The sequence below is a fragment of the Pygocentrus nattereri genome, chromosome 5 (assembly GCF_015220715.1).
Source record: "Pygocentrus nattereri isolate fPygNat1 chromosome 5, fPygNat1.pri, whole genome shotgun sequence".
Lineage (NCBI taxonomy): Eukaryota > Metazoa > Chordata > Actinopteri > Characiformes > Serrasalmidae > Pygocentrus > Pygocentrus nattereri.
The window spans coordinates 30089491-30115919 of NC_051215.1; the positions used below are offsets into that span (position 1 = coordinate 30089491).

General features: G+C 39.0%; 1 protein-coding gene across 2 annotated transcripts in view; it reads right to left on the reverse strand.

Annotated features, from left to right (window-relative positions):
- Positions 1–26429, reverse strand: part of ttc7a (tetratricopeptide repeat domain 7A) — a 70053-nt gene that overhangs the window by 42306 nt on the left and 1318 nt on the right. For both annotated transcript variants that reach the window (XM_037538694.1, XM_017690603.2), the window contains 8 exons: positions 24411–24594; positions 18633–18796; positions 14468–14636; positions 8855–8985; positions 7944–8068; positions 5978–6056; positions 5695–5864; positions 2025–2088 (listed from right to left, as the gene is read on the reverse strand). In XM_037538694.1, coding sequence (XP_037394591.1) covers positions 2025–2088; positions 5695–5864; positions 5978–6056; positions 7944–8068; positions 8855–8985; positions 14468–14636; positions 18633–18796; positions 24411–24540 — 1032 coding nt within the window. In that variant the 5' untranslated portion in view covers positions 24541–24594. Of the gene's footprint in view, positions 1–2024; positions 2089–5694; positions 5865–5977; positions 6057–7943; positions 8069–8854; positions 8986–14467; positions 14637–18632; positions 18797–24410; positions 24595–26429 lie in introns of those variants that run through there.

Genomic DNA, 26429 nt, shown 5'->3' on the forward strand with positions numbered 1-26429 from the left:
CTGATTTGTTCATTAGAGTAACAATAAAAGGTGAAATATATTCTCTTTGCTCATAACTGTAATTTGTGACAGATATTTTTTAACTTCGATAGTGTTTTTACAAATCAAAATATTTACAACTACTGCATTAAGGAATCACATTATTAACCCCTTAACACTGCAGGCTTATTACATTCTAAGGCTTTTTGTTCAGTAACTACAGGGACTTCAAAGCAAACTAATGCAGCTTTTTTAAGGTTATAGTTTAATAAAAGGGCCCTTGGCTTAGTAAGGGGTTAAAAGAGGATAGAATATTAAAAGGTAGAAATATGTGTATTTTTGCCTAAGCATTAATTACTTATTAAACTGATCAGTCAGAGCAGGACACCAAAATATGCAGGGCAGGGATACTCTAGGACCTGTGTTGATAACCACTGCATTATTAGACAGCCACACGCATTTGGAATAGGTAAAGGATGCTGCTGCATGCTGGCTAGAGAAGTGCCTTGAAGTTTCTCTTGATGAACATGAACTGAAATCCTAACACTTTTTCCTTCTGCCATATTTCCAACTGTGCGTCAAGGAGGGTTTGTGAACTAGCTGAGCTTCTTTGCTCAGTGATAGGAGGGGGTGGTGTGGGGAGGAGCTGAAATATGCAGAGCTGTTCAAAAGAGGCTACCTTTCATTCATCTCATTTCCCTTTTCAAAAAAGCCAATAAGTATAAGTCATTCATTTTTCAGAGTCAGAAATATACACAGAAAACTACACAGAAGCTTCAACAACAAAGAATTATCCACCTTTTGCTTCTATTACAGCTTCCTTTCTTTTCAAGAGGCTTTCAGTTTTTCAAAGAAGTTTGCACAGATTTCTTTCCACATCTCCAAAGTTCAGTCAGTTGCTTTTCAGGCTGTCATGATCCCAAACACATTCAGTGATGCTGAGGTCTGGGCTCTGGGGCTCCAGTCAGTTGTTCTTTGTTTGATTTGCAAATTGTCTCCTTTAATGTCTAGTTCCTTTTCTCAGTAACAGCTTCTTGACAGTTATACATCCTTTCAGACTCATAGTACTGAGTTGTCTTATCACAACTAAGGGGATGGACAAAAACACCTGTGGACTTCTTCAGATCTGAAGCTTAAGAGAGTGGAGCTTAATTAAAAAAAAAGTGCTGTTTATCTGATGGAGACGGTTTTGGAGTCCAGCAGGTCTTGCATTGTCGTTAGAATTCTCTATTTTCTCTGTATCTTTTAATCATTTTTTGAACTCCATTTCTAAAACTGCTGATTTTTCACTTATTTTGCTTTGATTTCAAGTGACCATTATTAGTCTCACAACGAGGAAATTTCACCTCTGCAGTTCAACCCATCTGTGCAGTGAAACACCACATACACACTATTAAACACACACACACACTGAGGGGCAGTGAGCACACTTGGGGCAGCCCTATCCATGGCGCACTGGGAGCAGTTGGGGGTTGGGTGCCTTGCTCAAATGCACTTCAGTCACGTATTGTCGGCTCAGGGGATGAACCTGGGGAACCTTCCTGTCACGAGGCTGGTTCCCTAACCTCCAGCCCATGACTACTCCAAGATAATGACTCGATGAGCGAGGATCGAACCGGTGACCTCCTGTAGCAGGGGGAGTGTGTTACTGCTGAACTACAGCAGCAACCACCCTTCTTACAAAATGAAATAGATAAAGTTTTATTGCTAATAAGTATTATTTGGTAGTATTCAGAATCCGATCTTGGGGTGACACACTGCTAATAAAACTTTTGCCCAAAGTACAGATAATCACAGCCCAGTAAGGTGATATAGCAGATATAATATCCCACAGCAAACTGTGACACATTCCTTCCATTCTAGAATATGCATGCAGTGTAATTAACAACCATTGGAATGCACAGTATTACTCATGGAAATCTGGTTATTTTGCAGAGTGTAATAGAGCTGTAATAAGTAAAGAGGAGATGGACATGATGAGTAGAGTGAGAGAGAGGTTGAATAACGGGGAGACAGAGATAAAGGAGTGTGAAAGAGTGCCTCACCATTGATTCAGTGATGAGCAGCAGGAGCACAGCCTCTTCCACCACGTCCTGCGGACAGAACGCTCTGCTCCCAGGAAACAGGAAGGGGACAGGACACATCATGCAGGTGGGTGTGAGTGTGAGTGTGTTTGAGCATGTGTGTCCAGTTACATGTGTCAGTCTGCAACGGAGAAGTGCTCTACTGATATCACGGAAAACTGTAGCCTACTCTCAGGTATCCGGTACACAGCAGCTATTGTTCCTCAGTCTGCCTCTAAGCCATTCTGGGCCACTTCCTGTCTTTCCTTTTACCCTCTTGTCTTTCTGTCTGTGTCTCCTGTCTTCTGGGATATGAGCCCCTATGAAAATAAAGGTAACACTTTACTTTGATAGTCCACTATAGATGCATTGTAGATACCTTCTCTTTAACGTTCATTCAACTAATACGCTGGATCCAAAAGTTTCTAGACAACTAACAATGCTTTTCAATCAAGAGTATTAATGTGTATCTGTCCTCCTGTTGCTGCTGTAACAGCCTCTACTCCTCTGAAAAGGCTTTACACTAGATGTTGGAACACTGCTGTGAGGATTTGACTGCATTGAGCTACAAGAACATTTGTGAGGTCAGGTACTGATGTTGGATGGTTAGTTTTGGATCACTCCAACTGGCTGGAGCTCCATTACTCCAGAGAACACAGTTAAACTGCTCTACTGCCCAATGCCAGGAGCCTTTATACCATCCTAACTGACACTTGGCAATGGACATGGTGACCTTAGGCTCATATCTGGCCTCTCCAGAGCATCCCATTCTATTAGCAACACTTTTCTATGGAGATTATTCAAGATGTGTGTGTGCAGTTTTCTGCAATGAGTGCACCTTAAACAGCTGAACTCACTCATTAGAAGGGGTGTTTGGATGCTTTTGGACTTTTCCTGAACATGGACCATACCTGTTCTCGCACATTACACTGTCAATGATACACTGCTTTTGCAAATTCATATTAGTCTAAGCGTAGATTAATCTGGGTCTGGGAATAGCCATCAAATTAATTTTTCCTTTTAACCTTCGAACTTTACACTCACTCTAACATTATCCTCAACCTCAACCCAAAACCTAAATCTAAACTTCTCCTTAATCAATGGATAGCTTGTTAATAATTTGCTATAGAGGACCATCAATATAAAGTGTAGTCAATGTGAAATGTAGGGTTATATGTTGCCAGTATATTGCAAAATATGAATATAATACATTGCAATATATTTTCAGTTACATTTTTTTGTGGGGAGGAACTGCAACTTGTCTGCTCCCTTGTGATTTGCCCATATAAGGAACACATATAAGTGATTTACCCATATAAGGAGCACCGGATCTAAGCAAGTTTCTCTAAGGGAACAATTAAAGGCATTTAAATCTAAAACTAAATGTTATGAAGCTGCTAAAATAAATACTGCAAATAATGTGAATATTTCCTCAGAATGTAACTGAATCAAACCCTTTTGAAACATTTATGTTTGTTCTGTTTGTTCGGTTGATGCTAAAGAACAGCGTTCACTTTTCTTATGGAGAAAAGTGGCTTAGACTGGCAGTCCCTTATTTGGGAATGTCACAACTACAATATAATATTAAATAACATTTCTCCTTTTCTTTCCATCTCTTGTTATCATCCTGATACACTAACACAGTATTATGTTCACAGGTAAAAGGCTCTCCTACTGTGCCACTAATCCTCAATATGAAAGACACAGATTCCATGTCCCTGTTTGTCATTCTGTCTTCTCCTTTTTCCTCCATCCTTGATTTCTCCCTCTCCCTGTCCTTTCTGCTAGTAAATACTTAGTCACAAATAATGTGACAGAAATGGATTTAACAGCAGGCGATGGAGCCAAGTCTGCAGGAGGCAGTGAGAGAGAATGTGTGCTTGTGTGTGTCTTTGTTTTCAGATATTTCAAGGACAAAAATGTCCCGCCTTTGTAGGAAAATCAGAGAAAACTGGGTCAACCTATAATATCAAGATGTTTCTTTACAATACATGTTTTATATTGAAACTGATGCTGAGGTTAAGGCTAGTTAGGTACTCGTTACATTCAAACCAAAAAAGTCCCAAAAAAGTTGGGACAGTAAGTAAAATACGAATAAAACCAGAAAGCAGTGATCTATAAATCTACTTTGACCTGTATTAGATAGTAAAAAAACAAGATGCATGATGTACTATCTTGTTAACTTCATTGTTTTTTGTAAATATACATTCATTCTGAAATTCATGCCAACAATGTCTCAAAAAGGTTGAGACAGGGTTCATAAATATCTCAAACAGGGGATGCAATCATGCTTGGACACAAAAGGAGTATCCGGTAAAGACCTAGTCCTTTATGAGCAAGGAAGGGTCAAGACTTACTGCCAAAAATGCATCAGTAAAAAATCCAACAGTTTAAAAATACCTTTCCTTAGCCAGGGTGGTCATAGTACTGAGGTTATGGGAGGCAAATCCTGCCAAAAAGTAAATGAAAATGAAAACAATAAAATATAAATGCTAACCTCTTTTTGCCATTTCTTTTTCCAAACAGCTGCACAAATATCCCGCCAAAATTAAAAATGAAATGCCTTCATTTGCGAATTCCTTTTTCACATGAGCACGAGCCGTTTGTGACAAAAATAAAAAGAAATTGAAAACGCCTATTTGTCATTTCTTTTTAGTCGTTAATCTGGTTTTTCATGGCCAAATCTAAAATGAAATCGCTCATTATTTCAAATTCTTTTTATTTTGTCACAAACGGCTCAGCATTTCATTTCATTTTCAATTTTGGCAGGATATTTGTGCAGATGTTTGGAAAAAGAAATGGCAAAAAGAGTTTGCATTTACATTTTATTGTTTTCATTTTCATTTCCTTTTTGGAGGGATTTGCCTCCCATACAGAGGTAACGTGTACATCTGTGAAAGCAATATTAATGCTGAACACAATTTGGAGCAACACATACTGCGTTTTAAGCAAAGAATTTTTCAGGGACACCTACATTTATTTCAACATGACAGCACCAAGCCACATTCTGCACATTTCACAACAGCATACTCAGCGTCTGTGGCTGGCTTGACTGGCCTGCCTGGAGTCCAGACGTGTCTCATATTGGAAAGGTGTGTCTTACTAAGCTCAAAATATGACAACAAAGAGACTGTACAACTGCATAGCTGAAGAAATGCGTAAAAGAGGAAGGGCAAAAAAATTAGTTTTCAAAACTGGATCAAATGGTGTCTTCAGCCCCAAAAGATTTTAAGCGCTGTTAAAAATAAAGATGATGTAACACAGACGTAACCATGCTCCTTTTCCTTTTCATAAGGGAAAACATAAAATAGTGTGTTTTTATAATGATTTCAATGTAATAAACAGAATTTACTAAATCACTGCTCTCTGTTTTTATTGGCATTTCACATACTGTCCCAGCTTCTTTGGAATCTGGTTTGTACTATTGTGAATGTCATAGAAATTCTTTGTAATTCATTTTTTAAACCAATTGAAAATGCAAGAAGCCTTTCAAATTGTCTGAAAATTTATAACAAATGGACTAACAGAAGTTAATCAGAATTCTGGTTATATTATTTGTGCATTAAGTTTAACGACTCTTTTTACATTTATACATGAATGATCCCATGTCCTGACACTGTATAAAAAACAAACACGTGGGTGTGTATCTAACCCTTCTGTGCTGTAGCGCTGTGGTGGTCTGGAGGAGGGGTAAATGGTTTCTTTCGGATGAGTGGCCCCTTCCATATGCAGCCAGGTCGGGGGTGGGGTGGACAGCGGCCCCCAGTAACTGTCCTCACTGACCGAGCTCAGCAAGACCTCAGCAAGCTTCCTCGATACTCCCTGCACAATGACAGTGTGTATGTGTAAGGGAAAGGAAAGGCCTCATTTAAAGAAGAAAAGTATGCCTGTGTTTTCTGTTATTGGACTCACTGTTTCACCCAATGACCTCTCACCTTCCGAAAGCTACGAGAGCCACGACTCTCCATCACTCTCATAACCCGACGCAACTGGTGAGTCCCCTGAGCCAAGTGACTGACACAGACACACAGACGGGAAGATTGAAAAGAGAGTGATATGAGGACAGAACAGGTTAAAATAGAACACTCCTCTAGTGAGTACAGAAGGAAAAGCCCAAAATAGCAGCGATGACTTCAGTGTCTGATGTCAAGACAAGCCATGTTGTGAAAGCTATGAATGAATCAGGGTTGGGATATTGATAAAGAGAAAAACTAGAGAGCTTTAACACTCTCTGGTGTCTCACTGTGGTACAGCGAGCAACATACGTGGCCAACTTAAGCCCTTTCAATGTCTTCAAAAGAGGAGCACTGACACCTGCTGGACAATATGAGATTATCCCAGGTCTAAGTGGAATGGTCATATTGTTTGTTTTTATTGCTTTGCCATTTTTATTGCTTGCCAATGGCCATTGCTTGTCAACCTGGGAATCCTCCGGGCCAAAGTGCTGCGGATATTAGTGTACCCTCACCTAATGCTCTTGATTCAGTTCACGAAGACCTTGCTAATTAGCTGATGACTTGAATCAGGTGTGTTTAATGAGGCAGTATGCTGAAGTCTGCAGTGTTTTGGCCCGCAAGGATTGGAGATTGAAAAATGTGGCTTAGACAATCAGATTTTCATGTCTTGAAAAGTCCTACTTGACAAAGTATGCAGCATACCTTAAAAGAGGCCTTACAGGGCTGGTTCCCTAACCTCCAGCACACACCTGCCCCATACACTATATTGTATTCACTCACTCATCCAAATAATGAATTCAGGTATTCCAATCACTCCCATGGCCACAGGTGTATAAAATCCAGCACCTAGGCATGCAGACTGCGTCTACAGACATTTGTGAAAGAATAGGTCGCTCTCAGGAGCTCAGTGAATTCCAGCATGGTATCGTGATAGGATGCCACCTGTGCAACAAGTCCAATTGTGAAATTTCCTGACTATTAAATATTCCACAGTCAACTGTCAGTGGTATTATAATAAAGTGGAAGCGATTGGGAACGACAGCCACAAAGTGGTCAGCCACGTAAAATGACGGATGCTGAGGCGCATAGTGCGCAGGGGTCACCAACTTTCTGCAGAGTTAATCACTACAGACCTCCAAACTTCATGTGGCTTTCAGATTAGCTCAAGAACAGCATAGAGGGCTTCATGGAATGGGTTTCCATGGCTGAACAGCTGCATCCAAGCCTTACATCACCAAACACAATGCAAAGTCTTGAATGCAGTGGTGTAAAGCGTCACCACTGGACTCTAAAGAAGTGGAGACGTGTTCTCTGGAGTGACGAAACACTTTTCTCCATCTGGTAATCCGATGGACAAGTCTGGGTTTGGCAGTTGCCAGGAGAACAGTACTTGTCTGACTGCGTTGTGACAAAAGTAAAGTTCGGTGGAGGGAGGATTATGGTGTGGGGTTGTTTTTCAGGAGTTGGGCTCGGCCTCTTAGTGTGGGGTTAAGTAAATTTGGTCTCCAAACTTCTCTCAGCTGATTAATTACATCTTGTGTAAGCAAACAATTGTGTACACTTGATTTTTTGCTGCACTATTCCTTTAAAAGCTTGGTAGTCTGGCAGGTGTGCGATGGCTTATATACCTGCAGTTTGCTTGATGCTAACTGGTGGACATATATTTTGACTACTTTTTATAAACATTAGCCTTGCAGCTGTAAACTATTCCTGGAGTGGTCACTAACCCTCCTCCTGAGGATGTACTTTGCCCAAAATGTTCCAACCTACATCTGACATGTTGCTCCTACCTTTATCTAACTCTAATGCATCTGATCCAGCCCATCAACAACTCCTGAACTAATCTCTCCAGGACGGTAGGTCTTCAGGACCAGGGATGGGGACCTCTACTTTAAAGTATAGTGTGTTCAACCTGCCTAATGGTGCTGAGAGTGTAAACACTCACCCTTTGTGCAGTAGGCACAGGTATGCACTCTGGAGAGCAGCCTGTAGGAAATAGCCTGGGTCCACCTCTACTGGAGGAGATGATATGCTGCTTTTGGCTGTCTTGGCGCTTGGTGTGCTAACAGTCTATCACAGCACCAAAACACAGAAATGCAATTAAAATATATTTAACAAATAAAATACACAGAAGCCTCAACAACAAACATAACATAACACATTTCAGTTTTTATTGGGTCCAGTCTTTTTTCCTTTTTTTCAACTTCCTTTCTATTCATGCTTCCTTTGGTTTTTCAAAAATATCTACAAGTATATTGTTCCACACCTCCAAAGTTCAGTCTTAAATGTTGGCTGCATTTTCTGTTTCTCATGATCTAAAAAAACAAATACAAATTTAGACTCATTAAACCATAAAACCTACTCTCATGTTCAAGTGCAAACATTCTCCTTGTTGTCCATTTCCCTTTCTTAGCAAAGGCTTCTCCACAGTTACACATCATTTCAGACCCATAGTATTGAGTTGTCTTCTCAGAGCGGAAGGATGGAGAGAAACATAGTTTTTTTTTTTTCAGATCAAAAGCAAAAGCTTCTTCTCTCTGTAAAAGTCAAAAGCTTTAAGTACTATTTATCTGATAGTGATGCAGGTATACTCTGGTTCTGGAGACTCTACATTCCCTTTCCCAGCCATTCTGTTACTAGTTTACATGCCCCTTATGAGCTAGTCAAGTGTGCTAAAGTAGATGAATCACTGAGCATGGAGTGCCCAGGACTGGGGTTTGGAACCAATGTGCTAAATCAAATAAATAAATAGACAAACAAACAAAAAGCTAATAAAAACGAATTTGTAGCATATGTTGAAAAACAGATTCAGCTCATGTAATGGATGCACATCAAATTTGCAAAACACACACAGACCTTGTCTAGCTCTTGCAGGTAGAGGAGTGCTGTATCACAGGCCCGGAGATAACAGGACAAACACTCCTCCTCCCTCTCAGAGAGACGAACGCGTGAAGCAGCAGACACGGTCTGATGGTCCAGAGACAGACCTGCACAGAAAAAACACAGAGTACTGACACTGCATGCATCTACCACTAGAACTGATTATACCATTATGTATTCAATGTAAAAGTAATGCAAAAACAGATGAGAGGAATATAAAGAGACAGAGTAAATATAACTGAGAGAGAAAGATAAGAATTCTGACAAGATGTGCCCTTTAACATGTGCATAACAATTGGTAGGACTTTCCCACATTCCTCTCTCCCAGGGATAGAGGGAGTCCAGACCTCCAGCAGATCTCTGGCATGGGAAGTTGCTGAAGTCATTAATACACAAATAAATCCGCAGTGGACCTCCTAGGCAGCAGGAAGGGAGGAGGAGAGCGGACACCAGCCGTAATCAAATAAGTGAACAACTGCCAATGCAGTGCAGACCACACGACAAACAGATAATTCAGCCGCATTTCCCCTCCATACCTCCTCTGCGTACCAGAAGCTATAAAACTGAGCACCAGAAACACCAGAAAGACCATCCGCATGTTAGGCTTAATAGGCAGTTAGTTTGGTAGTTCTTTACCTCAGCTTGGAATGAAATATTCACCCACTTAAAGATAGAATAAGATCTATTAGATAAAAAAGGGAGCAACATTACTGATAAAAGCATATAATTATATATGCATATAGTTATATATAGCACAACTTCCCAAAGTGGACAGCACGAGGTTGTTTTATTTGCCTTGCCAGAAAGTTGCCCTAAAATCCTTCATTCCTTATCCAATTAGAGAACAAACGTGTTTTGATACAACATCTTATTTTTAACTCATTATTTACATCGTGCTACTAAGTTTGATGTAAACTTTTAAAATATGTTGCGTGAAATTCCAAAAACAAAACAAAACAAAAAATATAATATATGAATCAATGCAATTGTCATTGACCACATTGTGGATTTTAAGAACATATGGTGTTGCCAACTTGGGTAGCTTTCCACAAATGTGGGTGTTTTTTTGGGGTGTGGGTTCTTTGGCAAAAAGACAAAATTGATTGAAGTTTTAAACTTTCTTTATAAATTTCTTAACTTGCATTATATAATGATAAATAGCTAACATCTGAATGTCTTTCTACACCCAGTCTTTCACAAAAACATATATTGCTATATTTAATATGATATATTTGATTCACTCCTGTTCAAAAGAGCGGCAAACCCAGCTGCAGCCTGCAGCCCACCCGAAGTCGCAACATCATTCTATAATCAACGTCCTGTCTGGGTATAAGCAGATTTCTCTAATATGTTCCAAATATGGCCATGATGTAGACTACAGAATGACACTCAGCTCCAGAGGTCTAATGCAGTATCAATTTCAACCTAACATAACCTACTTAAGAACGCACATGGTAGAAAATTAAGGATAATAAACAACAGTGACAACAGAAAACTGAAAGATTCACTGGTCAGCCTAGCCAATCAGTGCACAAGAAGAGAAACAAAAGTAAGCAAAGTAAGCAAACGACACTCTTAACAACTCTTAACTCTCATATGGAAATCTGATATATGGCCATATGTGCACACAGATAAAGGGTCAGGCATGTATTTCTAAACATATTTACATGTATTATATGTACATATAGTACAAACTATTGGATATATGCATAACATATGGATCACATATATATGTCTGATTGTTGGTTGAACACATATGTGCATAATATATGGATCATATATATTGTCACAGATTCTTCCTTTGTTCCTCTGCATGTTTCTTCCCCTCTGTTGTAGCCATGTGCTTTTTGTTTTCTTGTACCATGTGCTTTTGTTGTTGTTGTTCTGTATCTCCTCCCTGGTCCTGCCCCCTTGTTATCTGTTGCACCTGTTTCACCTCTGCGTATTTACACCCCCGTGTTTGTTCAGTCTCTGTCTTGCATTGTGACTGTACTTGTGGATATTACTCTGTTGATGTTACCTTCTCTCTTGTTTTCGTACATATTGTAGTTTGGTTTTGCTTTGTCATGAACTTGTCTGTTCTTCAAACATCTGCGGCTCTGGACTCTAACTCTAAATTCAATAAAAGCAACTCACATTTGCATCCCGCCTCCTCGCCTCAACCGTTACATATATACTATCCGTCTGACTTGTATATATCTGATACATATGGTTTATACAAATACATAAATAATTTTAAAGTAAAAGATCAAAATGAAATACACAGGAAACATATATGCAAAGAAAGACCTTACATTTTATATATACGTAACATGCAGCTAGCATTTGGCTGCTCTCTGGAATCTCCAAAACTGATTGGTCTGGAAACTTAAAAATGATAACAGTTTACTTCAATGGAAGTCAATGGACCCAGAATTTTTCCAAATAATTTTGGGCTGTTTCTTTTGGTACATCTATCATTAAATTTACATACGATGTAAGGGGCAACAGGATTTTTCAAATTAAAAATTAAGTCTTGTTCTCACAGCAGCAATATAGTAATATATACCATCCATATAGGAACAATGTTTTTATCATATATTGTTTAATATAAACATAAACTTGTAACACATCTATGTTTATAGATGTTGATATATGATTGCATTGTATGTCTCGTGTATGACTAATATAAGTTGGATATAAGGGAAATTCATATATGGTAATATATATCATACACTGTTATAAATAAACATACTATGCAGGTACATGATTCATTCATTAAGGAACAAACAATGTAAGTGTACCCTTGGTGTACCTTACATGAGTTTTTCCTAGTGGAAAAGTAGATATTTGTACCTTTTCATAACCAAATGTTTTCAATCAGAACATTAAAATAAAAAGCCTGGAGACGAGAGAAACTTAGAAAATATAATTTCAATGGATTCTGATACAGTTATGTTCCCTGACTAAAGGTACTGTGATGGACCCTTGAGGGTAACACCACAGTGACAAGAGGGGAACTGCCCCCGTGACAGTGTCGTACCTTTTTTTCTGAGAGTGCATTTGCTCTTCAGCATCAATACACTTTTAACTTCCAAGATAAAAAGCTTATATACTCCTGGCCTACAGCTACAGCAAGAACTGCATTTCCACAGAAAGATCTGAGTAAATCTAACTCATGCTGAGTGGCATCTGCTAAACCTACTGCTAGAGGACAGCTAACTGGCCTTGGCCAGAAGCTTCAGTGAAAATCTGGTTCCATGCCTCAACGTTGCCAGAGACACTATATGAGCAGATTACTCTAGTAACGGTTTGGAGCTTGCATGTTCATTGTCATGTGACGATGACTGATATCTACCAGCAGCAAGTAGCCAGACACATGGCACCACGCTAGGAGAGCTTATAGCTATTACTCAGGAAGGTCATCAGTCTGGAAGTGTGTGCTGTGGTTTTGTGGCTCAGTGGACTCCAGACCACCAAAACCTGGCTGGTTTTGTAAAGTAAACTTCAGTGAGTTGCTGGTTCTGGTTGTGCGTACAGACAATACTAAGCTGGATTAACTGTATGAGAGGATGTAGAAAAAGTGTCCTCATTGTGAATGAGGAACAGAAAAGTTCCTTTTATTGAAGTAATCAATTACCAAATTCAGTTGCAGGCCACTGTGTGTGTATGCAGATAGAAGTGGGATAGGGAAGTTATCTTGTTACACACACAATTACAACTGACCCATGGTAAACATTCAAGCCACTTTCTCTTTATAAGAAAAAAGAGTTTGATCCAGTATGTAAACATTGTTGAAGTTTCAAAATGAGCCATTCACTTGCCAGTCCATACATTCCATATATAACCTGTAAAAACAGCCTGTTTTGAATTCAGTGTTTCTGTGATGTCACAAAACTAATTAACTTATATATATATATATATATGTGTGTGTGTGTGTGTGAGTGTGTGTGTGTCTGTGTGTCAAAATATACCTCTATTCAGCCCTTAAGCTAAATATATATTTCATTATTCATCCAACCATTCATCTTGAAATTCATGCACAATGTAAACAACAACAGGTATTTTCAAACCCTGTCAAAAACTGAAAAATGACAAAAACATTTTGCCGAGGTTTTGTTCTGACAGCAGAACTGCATACATAGTCTTCAAGAGCCCATGAAGACAGGTTGAAAAATGTCCATGATGTAAAAATGAATTGATGAATCTGTACAAATATGCACAAATGTTTTAAGGGGGCCTCAAGGAAAGTAATTAAACACAAGAAAATGCAGGATATGGGCCCTTTAAATCCACGATTCTGGGTAAACTATAAATGTTTTTTTTCCTACAGACAGTGACGCCAGTCTCTACATTTTTAGCCATTCCTTCCTATTCTCAGGGCTGCCCATTTCATTTTTGAGTAGTGATGTGAAGATATATCACATTTACCCACACACAAACACACCCACGTGGAAGTTAATCACCACAAGACATTTTCATCTTAAATGTCCTGTCCTGTGGTGGTAAAAGGTTCCTCTCCCATTTTGAATCCAGTGTGAGCAGGCACCAATCTGTGGAATGGACTAGCTCCAGAAACTCTGGAGAAACCTGCTCCACTGCATTTAAACAACCCAAGCCGATGAGTTTTAGGGACATATATGGAAATGTTGTTTCAGACTTATGAAAACTCCTACACTACACTACAAACCCTCTGGTCATCCAAGTTTAGCCAGTCGAGGCACAGCTAAACCGTCGACTCTGTTTATAAGAGTACTTTGCTGATTGGGAACTCTGCCATTTTGCAGACCTAATTACTGCAAGATGGAATACCTTAGCTACGCTGCCAAGTATCATCCCATCCAAACTGTGCTCCATTTTCTTTAATCACAAATACTACTGGTGGCAACTTGGATCAGGGCTTCTTTAAACACACTTAGTGGATGGTGCCATGATGTATGAGATGGCACAAGTACAAATAATCAAACACAACATGTAGCATTTAACCCATGAGTAGGTATGCGTTATTAAAGGACTCTTATCCTACATTTTTCTTGAATTTTACATTTTTTGTATCTATAACATTTCTATGGTTTTATGTCCCAAAATGGTCATAATGAATTTTTACATTACCATTTTAAAGAAAAAAAGATGTACTTCTGTGGTGCACCAGTAATACATTCCCCCTTCCTTTTTTATACATAACCATTTTCCAACCTATTTTTAGCCCTCAGAATTAAACAGGCTGTTTATGTTACTGTGCCTGGCAATGACTTCTGATTGGCCACCATGTATTGTGTGGTACTCGAAAGGCAATTCATATACGATATGGTGGGGCTAAACTGCTGGTATAGGCTGGTCCTCATCACGTGACAGAAACAAAGAATTCATTATGGGTTTTTCTAGCATGGTTTCCATATATGAACCATATGGACTTGGTAGTGAACAGTTTTGAAACTGTAATAATGTTACATGCCACTTTAAAAAAACAAAACAAAGTTGCTTTTCCATGATATGGCAACCTAATCCTGTGATTTATCACTGCGGTAGGATTCCGTCTGACAGTGTTAGCAAAACCCAAGCCCTAAGTGCAAACTCATGAGTCATTTAGTCATTCTAAGTGATTTGTACCTTTGATGACGAAGGCCTCTGCTAGCAGGCGCAGATGGTAAATGGGCTGTTCGTCACGTGTGAATTCTTCAATGCCAGCTCGGGCACACATTCCCTGGGCGTCCCGGTAGCGACCCTGTACATAGTGTACTTTGGCCAGCAGGAGAAGAGCCTCATTCAGGTAATGTGGCTGTGAATAAACAGACAAAGCATTGGACCAAGAGTGCCCGGTTCTAGTCTTAAAGGGTCAGAGTACAGCACTGTTTATATGGTACCTGTTTATATACTCAAGCATGAACTAACTATGGAGGTGATTTATGTATGTCTGGATTAAAGATTTCCATGGCTGGAGCTGGACACTCCTACACAAGACAGTAGAGATGCACTAATATGGGGATTATGGGCTGATGCCAACATCCAACACTTTCCAAGTGCATATCTGCCAGATGAAGATACATAAACATTTATAAAATGTAGAAATTGTGACTAAATCTACTTGGATTAGCATTACAGAAATAAATTTAATATAAATATAAGATTTATTCCCCGCGACCCTGACGGAGAAGCGGCTTAGAAAATGGATGGATGGATGGATGGATGGATAAGATTTATTTCCGTAGGGTTGCAAATGCAGCAAAATGAACAAAAAGCAGATATTTTAGCACAGCAGCCAAGCGCCACCACCCTTTGAAAACTCATGATTCTTAGAAGATGTTTACTCACTTAAAAGCACATTTAATTTTTCAACATTTCTGCACAATTAAATGAATTAGACATAGACACAATCATTCAGAGTGGTTTGATGTGTAATGCTCCACTCTAGAAGAACGTACCAACTCAGAAGAGCTCACAGTGGTAGTGATAGGAACCAGACATTTGACGTATTTTTTCAGATTTTCCACTTTTTAAGAAGACACATGTAGGACTGTCACTGTCATGACCGCTGTAAAAAAATCTATAAGAGTCTAAGTTTCTTTACAGTGAACAGTTTCAAATCAACCCACTCTGAATGACTTTGTTTACATCTCAGTTTTGAACATCAGTGGAATTCCCCTTTAATTGTTCTACAGATTTCACACATATGCATTTTCCCCTGTGATAACATTACATGATCCAACTACACAGCTCTTGCTTTCATATCCATGGGAATGAATAAAGAAGCCAAAAAATTCAATTTACACAAAAAGTCACCTGACTGGAGCTAAATCTACCTGTTAGTCAGTGTAAATCATAACTAGTAGGTTTCTCTATAATGAGCCATTTCACATCAAAACACTCAATTTTGTTTACATCTCAGTGATTAAAATATGCAGACATTTTGAAAAACCATATGCCTTTAACCCCTAAAGGCTACCACATATTGCTAAAGAAGCATTTTATACTGTTTTTTTCTACTCATATAGAATTATTGAAATAAAACATTTTTGTATGAATTATGTTTGATGTCCACGAACCAACTCTTTACGATCTTGATGTTTTCTAGCTAAAGGATACAACGCAAAATAACGTCTGCCTGATGCATCTAGTGTGCAGTAGCCTTAAGATCCTGTATGCAGGCCCACATTTCAGTTCCTCACTCTCCTAACTAATTGAACTAATAACAATAATGACACAAGTATGACCTGAGAGGTGGCCAATGACTAACTTTGAGACTGATTCACTATCACTTTTCATGAAGCCTGCAATAAAAGTTGTCCCCCTGGAATGCTGTCCCAGGGAACAATTTCAGGGAATACATCAGAAGAGTGGAGTGCTATGTTCATTTCTGAAGAAACTATGTTCATTTCAGAGATAGAATGTTTTTAGTCCCAGTTCACTGAAATAATGTGAATGCAAGCATATTAACTGTAGTTTATATGCAATAACTGTAACTGTAATTGCACTCTGACAGTGTACACCAGAGTATCAGAAATTCACAATACATGATCGCAACACAAAGACGGTGTTGTCTGCGGCTAACCAGCACTTTAAGGACAAGGCAAGTTGGTGAGTAAAATACTAATTGAGTAAGCATGAGCTAAATCATGTACATGTGAATCTAGCACATTAGGTCTGACTCTACTTTTAGCCCTACTCTTTACTTTTTATCCTTACAGTAAAAGTTCAAACTGTGGCAGAGGCCTTGGGGGATCCCCTGATGTATTTGAGGTGGATACTCTTTTCACAATATATTTTTGTTCTATTTATCTCTGTAGTTTTTTATCCATGTTTAGTATTACTAGGCAGGAGTCTTTTTACTTTATACCTGTATTAATCTAAATTATTTTTACACATAGAAAAACAAGCAGGTCTATGTTGGTTGTTGTGCAAAATGTTGTATATGGTACTGTATAATGCCCTAGGCTAGTGTTATTCATTGCATGCCAACTAGCAAGGCATTGATACCATTTTTTTAGACTGAGTATGAGTACTTTTTTTAGTACTTGCCAATACTAAATCATAATGATTACCCTACTTAGAATTGAGAAATTGTTAGTGTAAATAAGAACAATGCATCTTAACACTAAAATCTACCTGATTAGCTACATATGTTACATTAGCTATCTTCAAGTAGCGCTGCAGTTAAGAAGAAGCTTCTGTACAGCTCTAAGTAAAGTATGTTTTATAGTTTTGATCCCATGTTCCTTATCTGTCTTGCTCACCAACACTCTCTGTACAATGATGACAGCAGGAATTACATCTGAAGTTAAAGCATCTGAAGAGCTCACATTTTGAGTTGTACGTCTTTTGATTGGCTGCTTGAACTATAGTAGAATGTCCTTTAAGTCTAGCCATTGTGTGATTTTAGATATCTTGTTATTGAGTGACATTCCCACTGTACGTCTGTATGAATCAGCTGTTGTATATGGACAAAGCCTACAATTCATATGCTCACACTGTATGAAAACATTTGGTCCTATGGACTATTATGAATAAAAGTGTTCCATTCATGCAGCATGTCCAAGTACCTCAAACATAAATATTGAGCAGCAGCAGCTTTGCTAACTTGTGCCAGACTATGCTCTAAAATTAAAAGCAGGCAGTGATGGGTAGGACAAAAGGTCTCTCTACAGCCTATTTTACCAAACAAACAAACAAAAAAAAATCAACATATTACCTTGCAATTCTGTTGTCCAACATAGTAAAGTTGGCATATTCTGACTTAAGTACCGCATATAGAGGAAGTGGTTGTGATTGTGTTTTGACTAACAAATTTGTGTCCAACCGAAACAGTGTGAGCAACACCTCAGCTGACCCTCATTCACTGCCAACAAGGTATCAGACAGTACTGGATGTTGTTATCAGTGTATTTTCATGTGTTAATGAACATGGAATTGGGTCGATACTTGATATCTGTATCAATACATCCCTACTGCTGACTTAAGGTCAGCAATACCTAAAGTGTCTTAGCACTTGGAGATTTACTTGAGCTTTAAGCCTCTCCAGTTTTAGACTTTTAGACTAGCAACACGTCTTTGTGCATTACATTGTATGGTTATATTAAGACTTTGGGCTGGGCAATTTTGCAGTTTACCCAGGGGGAGGAATCTAATGTTGGACACAATGAAATCTAGTGTTCAACAGCCACCTTGTGTGAGGACATTCATTTTGCCAGAAAATGCTAATTTTATTCAAGGAAATAAAACAGGACCCCTCCCTCCCAAACAATTTCAATTTTGTCTCTGTTGGGGGACATCTGGGAAAGTGAGGCTGCCGTATAGATGGTTCAAAGGGCGACAGTTTTGCTTGTGGGAGTGGCAGCAGTGTACACCAGTAATATGTGTAATGGGTCAATCACAGGCAAAAAAAAAAAGGCTGGGGTGTGGAAGGTTTGGGCAGCTGGCTTGATGGTTTAGGCCTACTGTTAGGTAGAGGTATGGCCAATTGATTGTTTCCAAACGGATTCTGATCAATACACTACATAGGCTTTTATTTTTACAAATAAAGGTGCCCAGAAGGGTCCTTTAGAGCAATGCCATGAAAGAACTTTGTGTTCCCTAAACCTCCTCATAATATGAAGGTTCTATACTAAAGCCTTTCCTAAAACTATACATCCAAGCCAACAACTACTATGTTTAAAATGTGTTTATAAGAGAATCATTTGTTTAACATTTAGTTCTTGACCCATTTGATCCATGTTTGGAAAAAAAAGACTTCATATCGTACTCTCTTAGACATAAACATATAAAAGAGAAATGAGACCCACCTCCAGACGTCCTCTGCTCAGTAGGCTGTTGAGGTGGGCTTTGGCTTTGGCTAGTTTGGGCTGAGTTTGGTCAGACAGGGGCGTGGAGGTCTTCAGTAAAGTCACGTTCTCCAGCAGACACTCCTCCAACAGAGCCTCAGCCAATAGCAGCGTCCCATAGTCATCTTAATATGCCAGAAAGTGAGAAACAGTGAACGAGATGGATGCAGTCTTAATAATTATGCTACATTGAATTAAGAGGTGAAAATAGACATCAGTCTTCATTCAAAATAACATCTTCAAATAATGAGAGATGAGGGTGTGCAAAGTGGCAAAAATATAACATCACACTTCCTTTATTTTCATGAAAGACAATGCGAATCACTATATTTATTCTTCTGAGGTTTGAATAAGTGAACAAGTTGGAACCAAATATACCAGCAAAGCTTTGAAAACAGATTTCAAACAAACAACTGGTAAATCTAGGTTAATAAATTTAGCAAATGAAATTATGGGTTCACATGAAATCAGCTACGTCTTAGTATAGTCAGCTCCATAGTTTTGGGGATTTGGGCCTCTTTGGTAGAAATGTGCAACTGCATGCAACATGCAGAAAAAACATTTTGTAAGACACGCTTTGGACCCCTTCCCTGAGTGAGTGAATCAAGCTGATGATGGTAAGCACATTGAAAGAGCATTCAAAGACAACTCAGTCAAAACCTGGTGAGGATCATGCCTTCTGATGATGTGAGTGAATTATCTACTATCGTCATCATATCTTCATCAGTATAATGTTGATTTTGCATTTACATCGAATTAAACTTCGAGCTGGACCTGCCTTTAGACTTTGTGCAAGTGACATCAATATGTATGGTTCAAAAAGCTTCTGCAGAATCTGCTCCAATGGGTCTGACTTTTAAATGACTATCTTAGGCTTTACTGGGTGACTCGCAATAGCACAAGTATAGACATTTCATAATGTTTATTTCCCCAGATTCAATAAAAGTTGTCATACATGTTTAGCAAACATGCCACTAATCATGGAGGTAGTCATGGGCTGGAGGTTAGGGAACTGGCCATGTGAGGGGAAGGTTGCCAGTTCAATGCCCAGTGCCAATAGTCCATGACTGAGGTGTCCTTGAGCAAGACACCTGTGTGTATGTGTGTGTGGTGTTTCACTTCACAGATGGATTAAATGTGGAGGTGGAATTTCCCTGTTTGTGGGATGAAAAAAGTATCACTTAACTTAATCATGCAACTATGGAGTTTCTGCATTTACTATACACTAATTGCTGCTTGCAGGTTTTCTATAATCGGTCTAATTCTGCCTTATTAATGATACATCAAGTGTTTTCAGAAAAATATATAGTGATGTAATTTATCATGAGAACAATTTCATCCCCTCATCTCTAGGAGAGGTTTAAAAGGTTTTTTAGTGTTGCTAGTTTCTATTTTTCTTGTTTACAGTGTTCCTAGTTTTCTGGTTTCATTGTTTCTAGTTAGTTCTTAGTACTGACTTTGCCTTCTAGCCCCTCTGGTTTACTGAGTATTGATTATCCCATATTAATCCTATCTGCCCAAGCCCTGGCCTCTGCTATGAACTTTGAGTATGATTACTAGAAAAAAGCCTAACAAATATAGCCCAGACTATACACTTGCCTTAGTACATGCCTTTATATGCATGTACCAAAAAAGCTAAAATCCATCTAGAACTGTTTTTTGATCTCATTTCACACAGTATTCTTCAAGATACTTGACATAAAATATTGCCTTCTTGTAATACAGTGACATTTCAACATGACAATACCTCTGCTATTTAGAGCTCTGTGTTGTCAACATCTGTGAGCATTTCAACAGATCCAAGCCAAGAAAGCTAATTCCTGGGAACTCTTGGGAGCGGATTTGGAATCAGAGAGATCTCGCAGAGAGATCAAGAAATGTGGCTACCTGTTTATGGTCATGCTGAACCTTATCACCTCTGATAGGAAATGCACCAGTCATCGGGCTGCTATGCTGGTTTTGAAGCTCAGGCTGAGATAGAACTGTAATGTTCTAATGGTGCTTAATGGCTTTAGTTGTGTTTGCGTTGGCATAAAAAATGAACTTGAACCATACGGCTCTTTAAAAGGTTCTTTTTCCTTTCTTAGGTCTTTTGTATACACATTGCAGATGAAGTTTTTCCTGTTTGGGCTGAGCTTTTGCACTCCTCCTCTGAACACTGCCTTGACTTGGAGGAGAAGACACCTCCGTGTGTTGTGCGTCAAGTTAATATCTACCATCTTGCACATTTTTCCATCTGTTATTTGACAGATTTAAAGAGCCAAATGCCTTGTTATTGATCTGTAGCGCTACAGAATAGCAGTGCAGCAATAGGAGTAGGTGTTCTCCACAGCCAGGCAGGGAAGTCTTGTGTGCTGAGCCTTTTGAGTCAAACAGGATTATTTACACTTGTAAAATGATTGTTCTTTAAGGGTTCTTTATTAAAGAAGACAGTACAAGGGGTTCCTTGCATCATGAAAGGGTTCTTCAGATTGATAGAGAGGGTGTTTTTGAAAAGGGTTTTGCATACACTGTTAGAAATAAAGGTACCATGCAGGTACATGATTCATTCATCAAGGTACAAACAGTGTAAACGTTCCCTCAAAGGTACAACAGTGGTTTTAAGGTCCAATTGTGAACCTTAAAGAAGTATTTCCCCATGGAAAAGTTGACATTTGTATCTTTTTATAAACTAATTGTAATGAAAAATGTAAATAATAAAAAATAAAATAATAATTAAATAATAATTTAATAAAAAGCCTGGTGATGAGACGGGGTGTGTAGAGTCGATACATCTTAGAAAATATAATTTCAGTCGATTATAGGTCAGTTATGTTCCATGACTAAAGGTACTGAGATGTACCCTTGAGGGTACCACCACAGTGCCAGGAAGGGTACTGCCCCAGCGACAGTCTTCTTCTTCTTCTTCTTTCGGCTGCTCCCTTTAGGGGTCGCCACAGCGGATCATCTGCCTCCATCTTGCCCACTGCCCCAGCGACAGTGTCATACCTTTTTTTTCTGAGAGTGTAGCACCAGAAAGGGTTCTTCTATTGTAACAAGCTTGACATTGTAACAATAGAAGAACCCTATTTGGTGGTATATAGAACCATATACAACACATTTTCCATCAATCTGAAGAACAATATCACTGTGCAAAGAACCATTTAATCATGCAAAGCATTCTTTGAGTGTTAATGGTTTTATACAGAATGCTTTTTGAAAAGAGTTCCACTATTGTTTTAAGCCAAAGAACCCTTTTTGGTACTATGTAGTACATGGAATCGATTGCATTACATGCGTTGCTGGAAGTGACCTTTTTCTGCCAGACACATTTCGCGTTGCTCCATATTCCTGAACATATTGGCAAGCATATCGGTGGGAATAGCAGCAATTTCACGTTGGATGTTTTCCTGCATCCTGGCTCATTCGAAGCTTCATATACTGATGAGCACATTGCATGTTGTTTCATTCACCGTGTCACATTGCCTAACTATGCCCTGTCTGAGAGCAGCACAGCTTTACAAGCACTGATTGGAACAGTGGGGGTTTAAGTGTCTTGTCCAAGTGTACAACCTGGAACACCTCGGCTGTGCAGGGATTTGAACCCATAAGCCACTGGTTGCTGGCTCATTTCTTTGTGATAAGGGTCAGTACCACTCTGAGGGCTCTGGTGTGGACATAGTTGGCTGTTAGGGCTGCAAACTGTTTCAAAACTGTTGAAATACTGATATTGCAGAACACTTTGAGCTCCAAATCAGACCTCCTTTCAGTCAATGTCTTTGAGTGTGTGCTGCAAGATTCTTGACCAATCACAGCTCCAGATGAGTGTTACTGTCTAAAGAATTTAAATGCCTCTAAAAGTTCCCTTACAGAAAGTTACTACATGAAACGGATAAGAGCGCACTGTCTACTGTCTGATGGCCAAAATGATCGTTTTAAGAAAATATTTTGGCCCTAAAATGTATTTTAAAAAAAAAAATCATAGAGGACGGTATGTAGTATAAGTAAGTAAGTATACGTAGAGCACGCTAAAGAACATTATTTTCAGATTTACCAATATTTTACTATTATGAACATTATATATGCTATAAAAACCTCAAAAGGCATGTGATGGTTTACTGGTTGTTTTGAATGGTAAATAAATTTGATCTGTTTCTGGACATCACAACCCCTGGTTCTTATCACTTGGGTCAGTATGTTTCTCTATAATGAACCATTTCACGTAACATGAAAAACATACTAAAACACCCTGAATAACTTTGTTTCTCAACAATTGAACTACACGTAAACTTTGAAAAAGCAGTGGATAGCATAACGGATGATACTAGTCCAGACAGGAGTCAGGAACACCACTGCTGTACCAATAAGTGTCCTTGTTTCATTAGAAACAGTTTCAATAAATGAAACAAGGCTATATTTCATATTGCAATACAATAGCATATGTGAGATCATTGGAATTGTGATTTTTGGTATGCTTTTAGTTATTGTTTCATTTTTATTATTCTCTTTTTATTTATGTTAATATTGCCAATTATTTCTTTATTTATTTTGCTAGTTATATACATTTATTTATTTTTGTCATTTTAATGGTTTATTAATTTAACTTTTTTTATTTACTACAATGATTATTATTACTTTTTAGCATTTATTTTGTTTTCACTATTTAACTTCTCAATCCCTGATCTCTGTAATGGCACAGCTACATTGTACATGCGGGTCTCCCACAATGTACTCCACGTTTGAATATAGATTGATTGATTATCAAAATTGCGATATGTAGTCATGTAATCACATTATTAGTATTTTGTCTATATGGCTGTAAACCTCAAGCAAGTTAAGATTATGCCCAGTAAGTGACTTACAACTTCTCAAATGCACTGGAAAGCAACTACAGTAAAATGTTTTTCGAATAATTACTGGCATTTTTATATACAAATGAGCATGTTTTCTTTGTCTGTTGGAATAACACATTAATGACTAAACATGCTTATTTTGTCAATATATGTGGCAATGCATAAAAAATACTGTAACTGCTGAATATGCTGTTTGTAACTGAAAAGCAAAGTTATTTGGTTTTAGACATAAGCACAGATATTTAGCTGTAATATTGTTTTCCTCAAAATAACCCTGCTTAGTGAAAATGAAAACAAGCTCGTTTGTTTAAAACATGTTTTGAAACTTTGGGGACACGAGCATGTTTTCATTATGATTATGGCTGGAAATGTCCAAGAACGTCACACCAGTAATGCAGTGGATCAGCAGAGGAATCTTGAGGTGAAATCATGTGTACTGTGGCCTTTCACTCTCAGAAACTTTCTATTGTTTGGATTAACAACAGGTACCACACTGCTGACGGTAGTCAGTTGACTCTTGTTTACTTTAGCAGGGCTGGTGGTTTATTTGTGTGTGTGTGTGTGTGTGTGTGTGTGTGTGTGTGTGTGTGTGTGTGTGTGTGTGTGTGTGAACATATCAGGAGTGTGTTCAGCACCGTGTCGTGTGTCTGGCAGATCAATCTGCTAACGACACACTGTACCTGAGGCAACATTCACCAGTTTATGCCATTATGTCATTCACAAGTGACAAAGAGCCGGCTAGTCCTCAATGTTGTCAACTCAAACTTACGTGTAATCAGACTGACAAGTGGGAGCAACCGCCTGGGACAGGAGTACAAAGTTCACATGTTAACACCATCCATTCCAGGAGAGTGAAGAGTGTAAAGGCACAGCAGCAGCAGTGCTGACAGAGCGTATATAAACTCACCTTGTTCATGCAGCCGAGCTGCTGCCAGCTGCTCCAGCAGAGGCGGGATCTTATCCCACTGGCACTCGGCACGGCAGCGCTCAATCTCCGCCTCCAGTCGGTACTGAGAGAAAGATATCCTGGACGACATCCCGGCTATGTCTCTGTGTCCGTAGTCTCCTGACACCAGTGGAGTCACTGCACACTGCCAGGAGGGAGAGAGCGCGAGAGAGAGAGAGAGAGAGAGCACTGAGCATGTGCACACTGCTGGATGCTGCTGTACAAAACTTCAAGGCTGGTTTTCAGAGCTGTTTGATGACTCTGTGGTGGATTGTGACTCCTGCTGGTTGTACCCTAGACTCTGAGAAACCTGAGCTCCTTCAAGAGGTCAATAAAAATGTCATACAGAATAAACAGCCTTATGTTTTTTTTCATTATCTTATGAATGAAGCATTAAGGCATCATGTGTTCCATTATATACATGAACTCACCCAGACTGTAATATATATTTTGCATGTGACAATAAAAATAAATGAATTCATTATAAGACATAATTAATATCTATCCATCTATAGATAGATAGATAGATAGATAGATAGATAGATAGATACTATATTTCCAAAAGTATTCACTCCCCCATCCAAATCATTGAATTCTGGTGTTCCAGTCACTTCCATGACCACAGGTGCATAAAACCTAGACCTGCAGGCTGCTTCTACAGACATTAGTGAAAGAATGGGTCGCTCTCAGGAGCTCAGTGAATTCCAGCATGGTACTGTGATAGGACAAGTGCAACAAGTCCAGTTGTGAAATTTCCTCACTACTAAATATTCGACAATCAACTGTCAGTGGTATTATAACAAAGTGGAAGTGATTGGGAACAACAGCAACTCAGCCACGAAGTGATAGGCCACATAAAATGATGGGGTCAGTGGATGCTGAGGCGCATAGTGAGCAGAGGTCGCCAACTTTCTGTAGAGTCAATCAATACAGACCTCCAAACTTCATGTGGCCTTCAGATTAGCTCAAGAACAGCATAGAACGCTTCATGGAATGGGTTTCCAAGCCTGAGCAGCTGCATCCAAGGCTTACATCACCAAGTGCAGTGCAAAGCGTCAAATGCAGTGGTGTAAAGCAGTGGAGATGTGTTCACTGGAGTGATGAACCACGCTTGGCTATCCGATGGACGAGTCTGAGTTTGGCGGTTGCCAGGAGAACGGTACTTGTCTGACTGCACTGTGCCAAGTGTAAAGTTGCGTGGAGGGGGGATTGTTCTTGTATGGTGTGGGGTTGTTCTTCAGGAGTTGGGCTTGGCCCCTTAGTTCCAGTGAAAGGAACTCTTAATGCTTCAGCAGACCAAGAGATTTTGGACAATTTCATTCTTCTGAATTTTGTGGGAACAGTTTGGGGTTGGCCCTTCCTGTTCCAACATGACTGCGCACCAGTGCACAAAGCAAGGTCCATAAAGACAGATGAACTTGACTGGCCTGCGTAGAGTCATGACCTCAACCAGATAGAACACCTTTGGGATGAATTAGAGTGGAGACTGCAAGCCAGGCCTTCTCGTCCAACATCAGTGTTTGACCTCACAGATGTGCTTCTGGAAGAACGGTCAAACATTCCCATAAACACATTCCTAAACCTTGTGGAAAACCTTCCCAGAAGAGTTGAAGCTGTTATAGCTGCAAAGTGTGGGCCGACATCATATTAAACCCTGTGGATTAAGAATGGATGTCACTCAAGTTCTTATGCGTGTGAAGCCAGATGAGCGAATACTTTTGGAAATACAGTGTATAAATATATATCATCCTCACAAGATATTCTGATGTCCTGCCAGTATTTTTAAAATATACAGCAATCTCATTCATTAATTAAAAATCCGATGATGAGGCAAACTAGGACAAATAAGCAAAGAAACAAAGAAGGGAACTACAGGATACTATATAAGATTATTGTCCTTCCCATTAAAGGGCTCATATCACAGAAAAACAAGTTTGCTCACTTTTTTAAATAAAGGAGTTTGAAGTAATATGTAACATT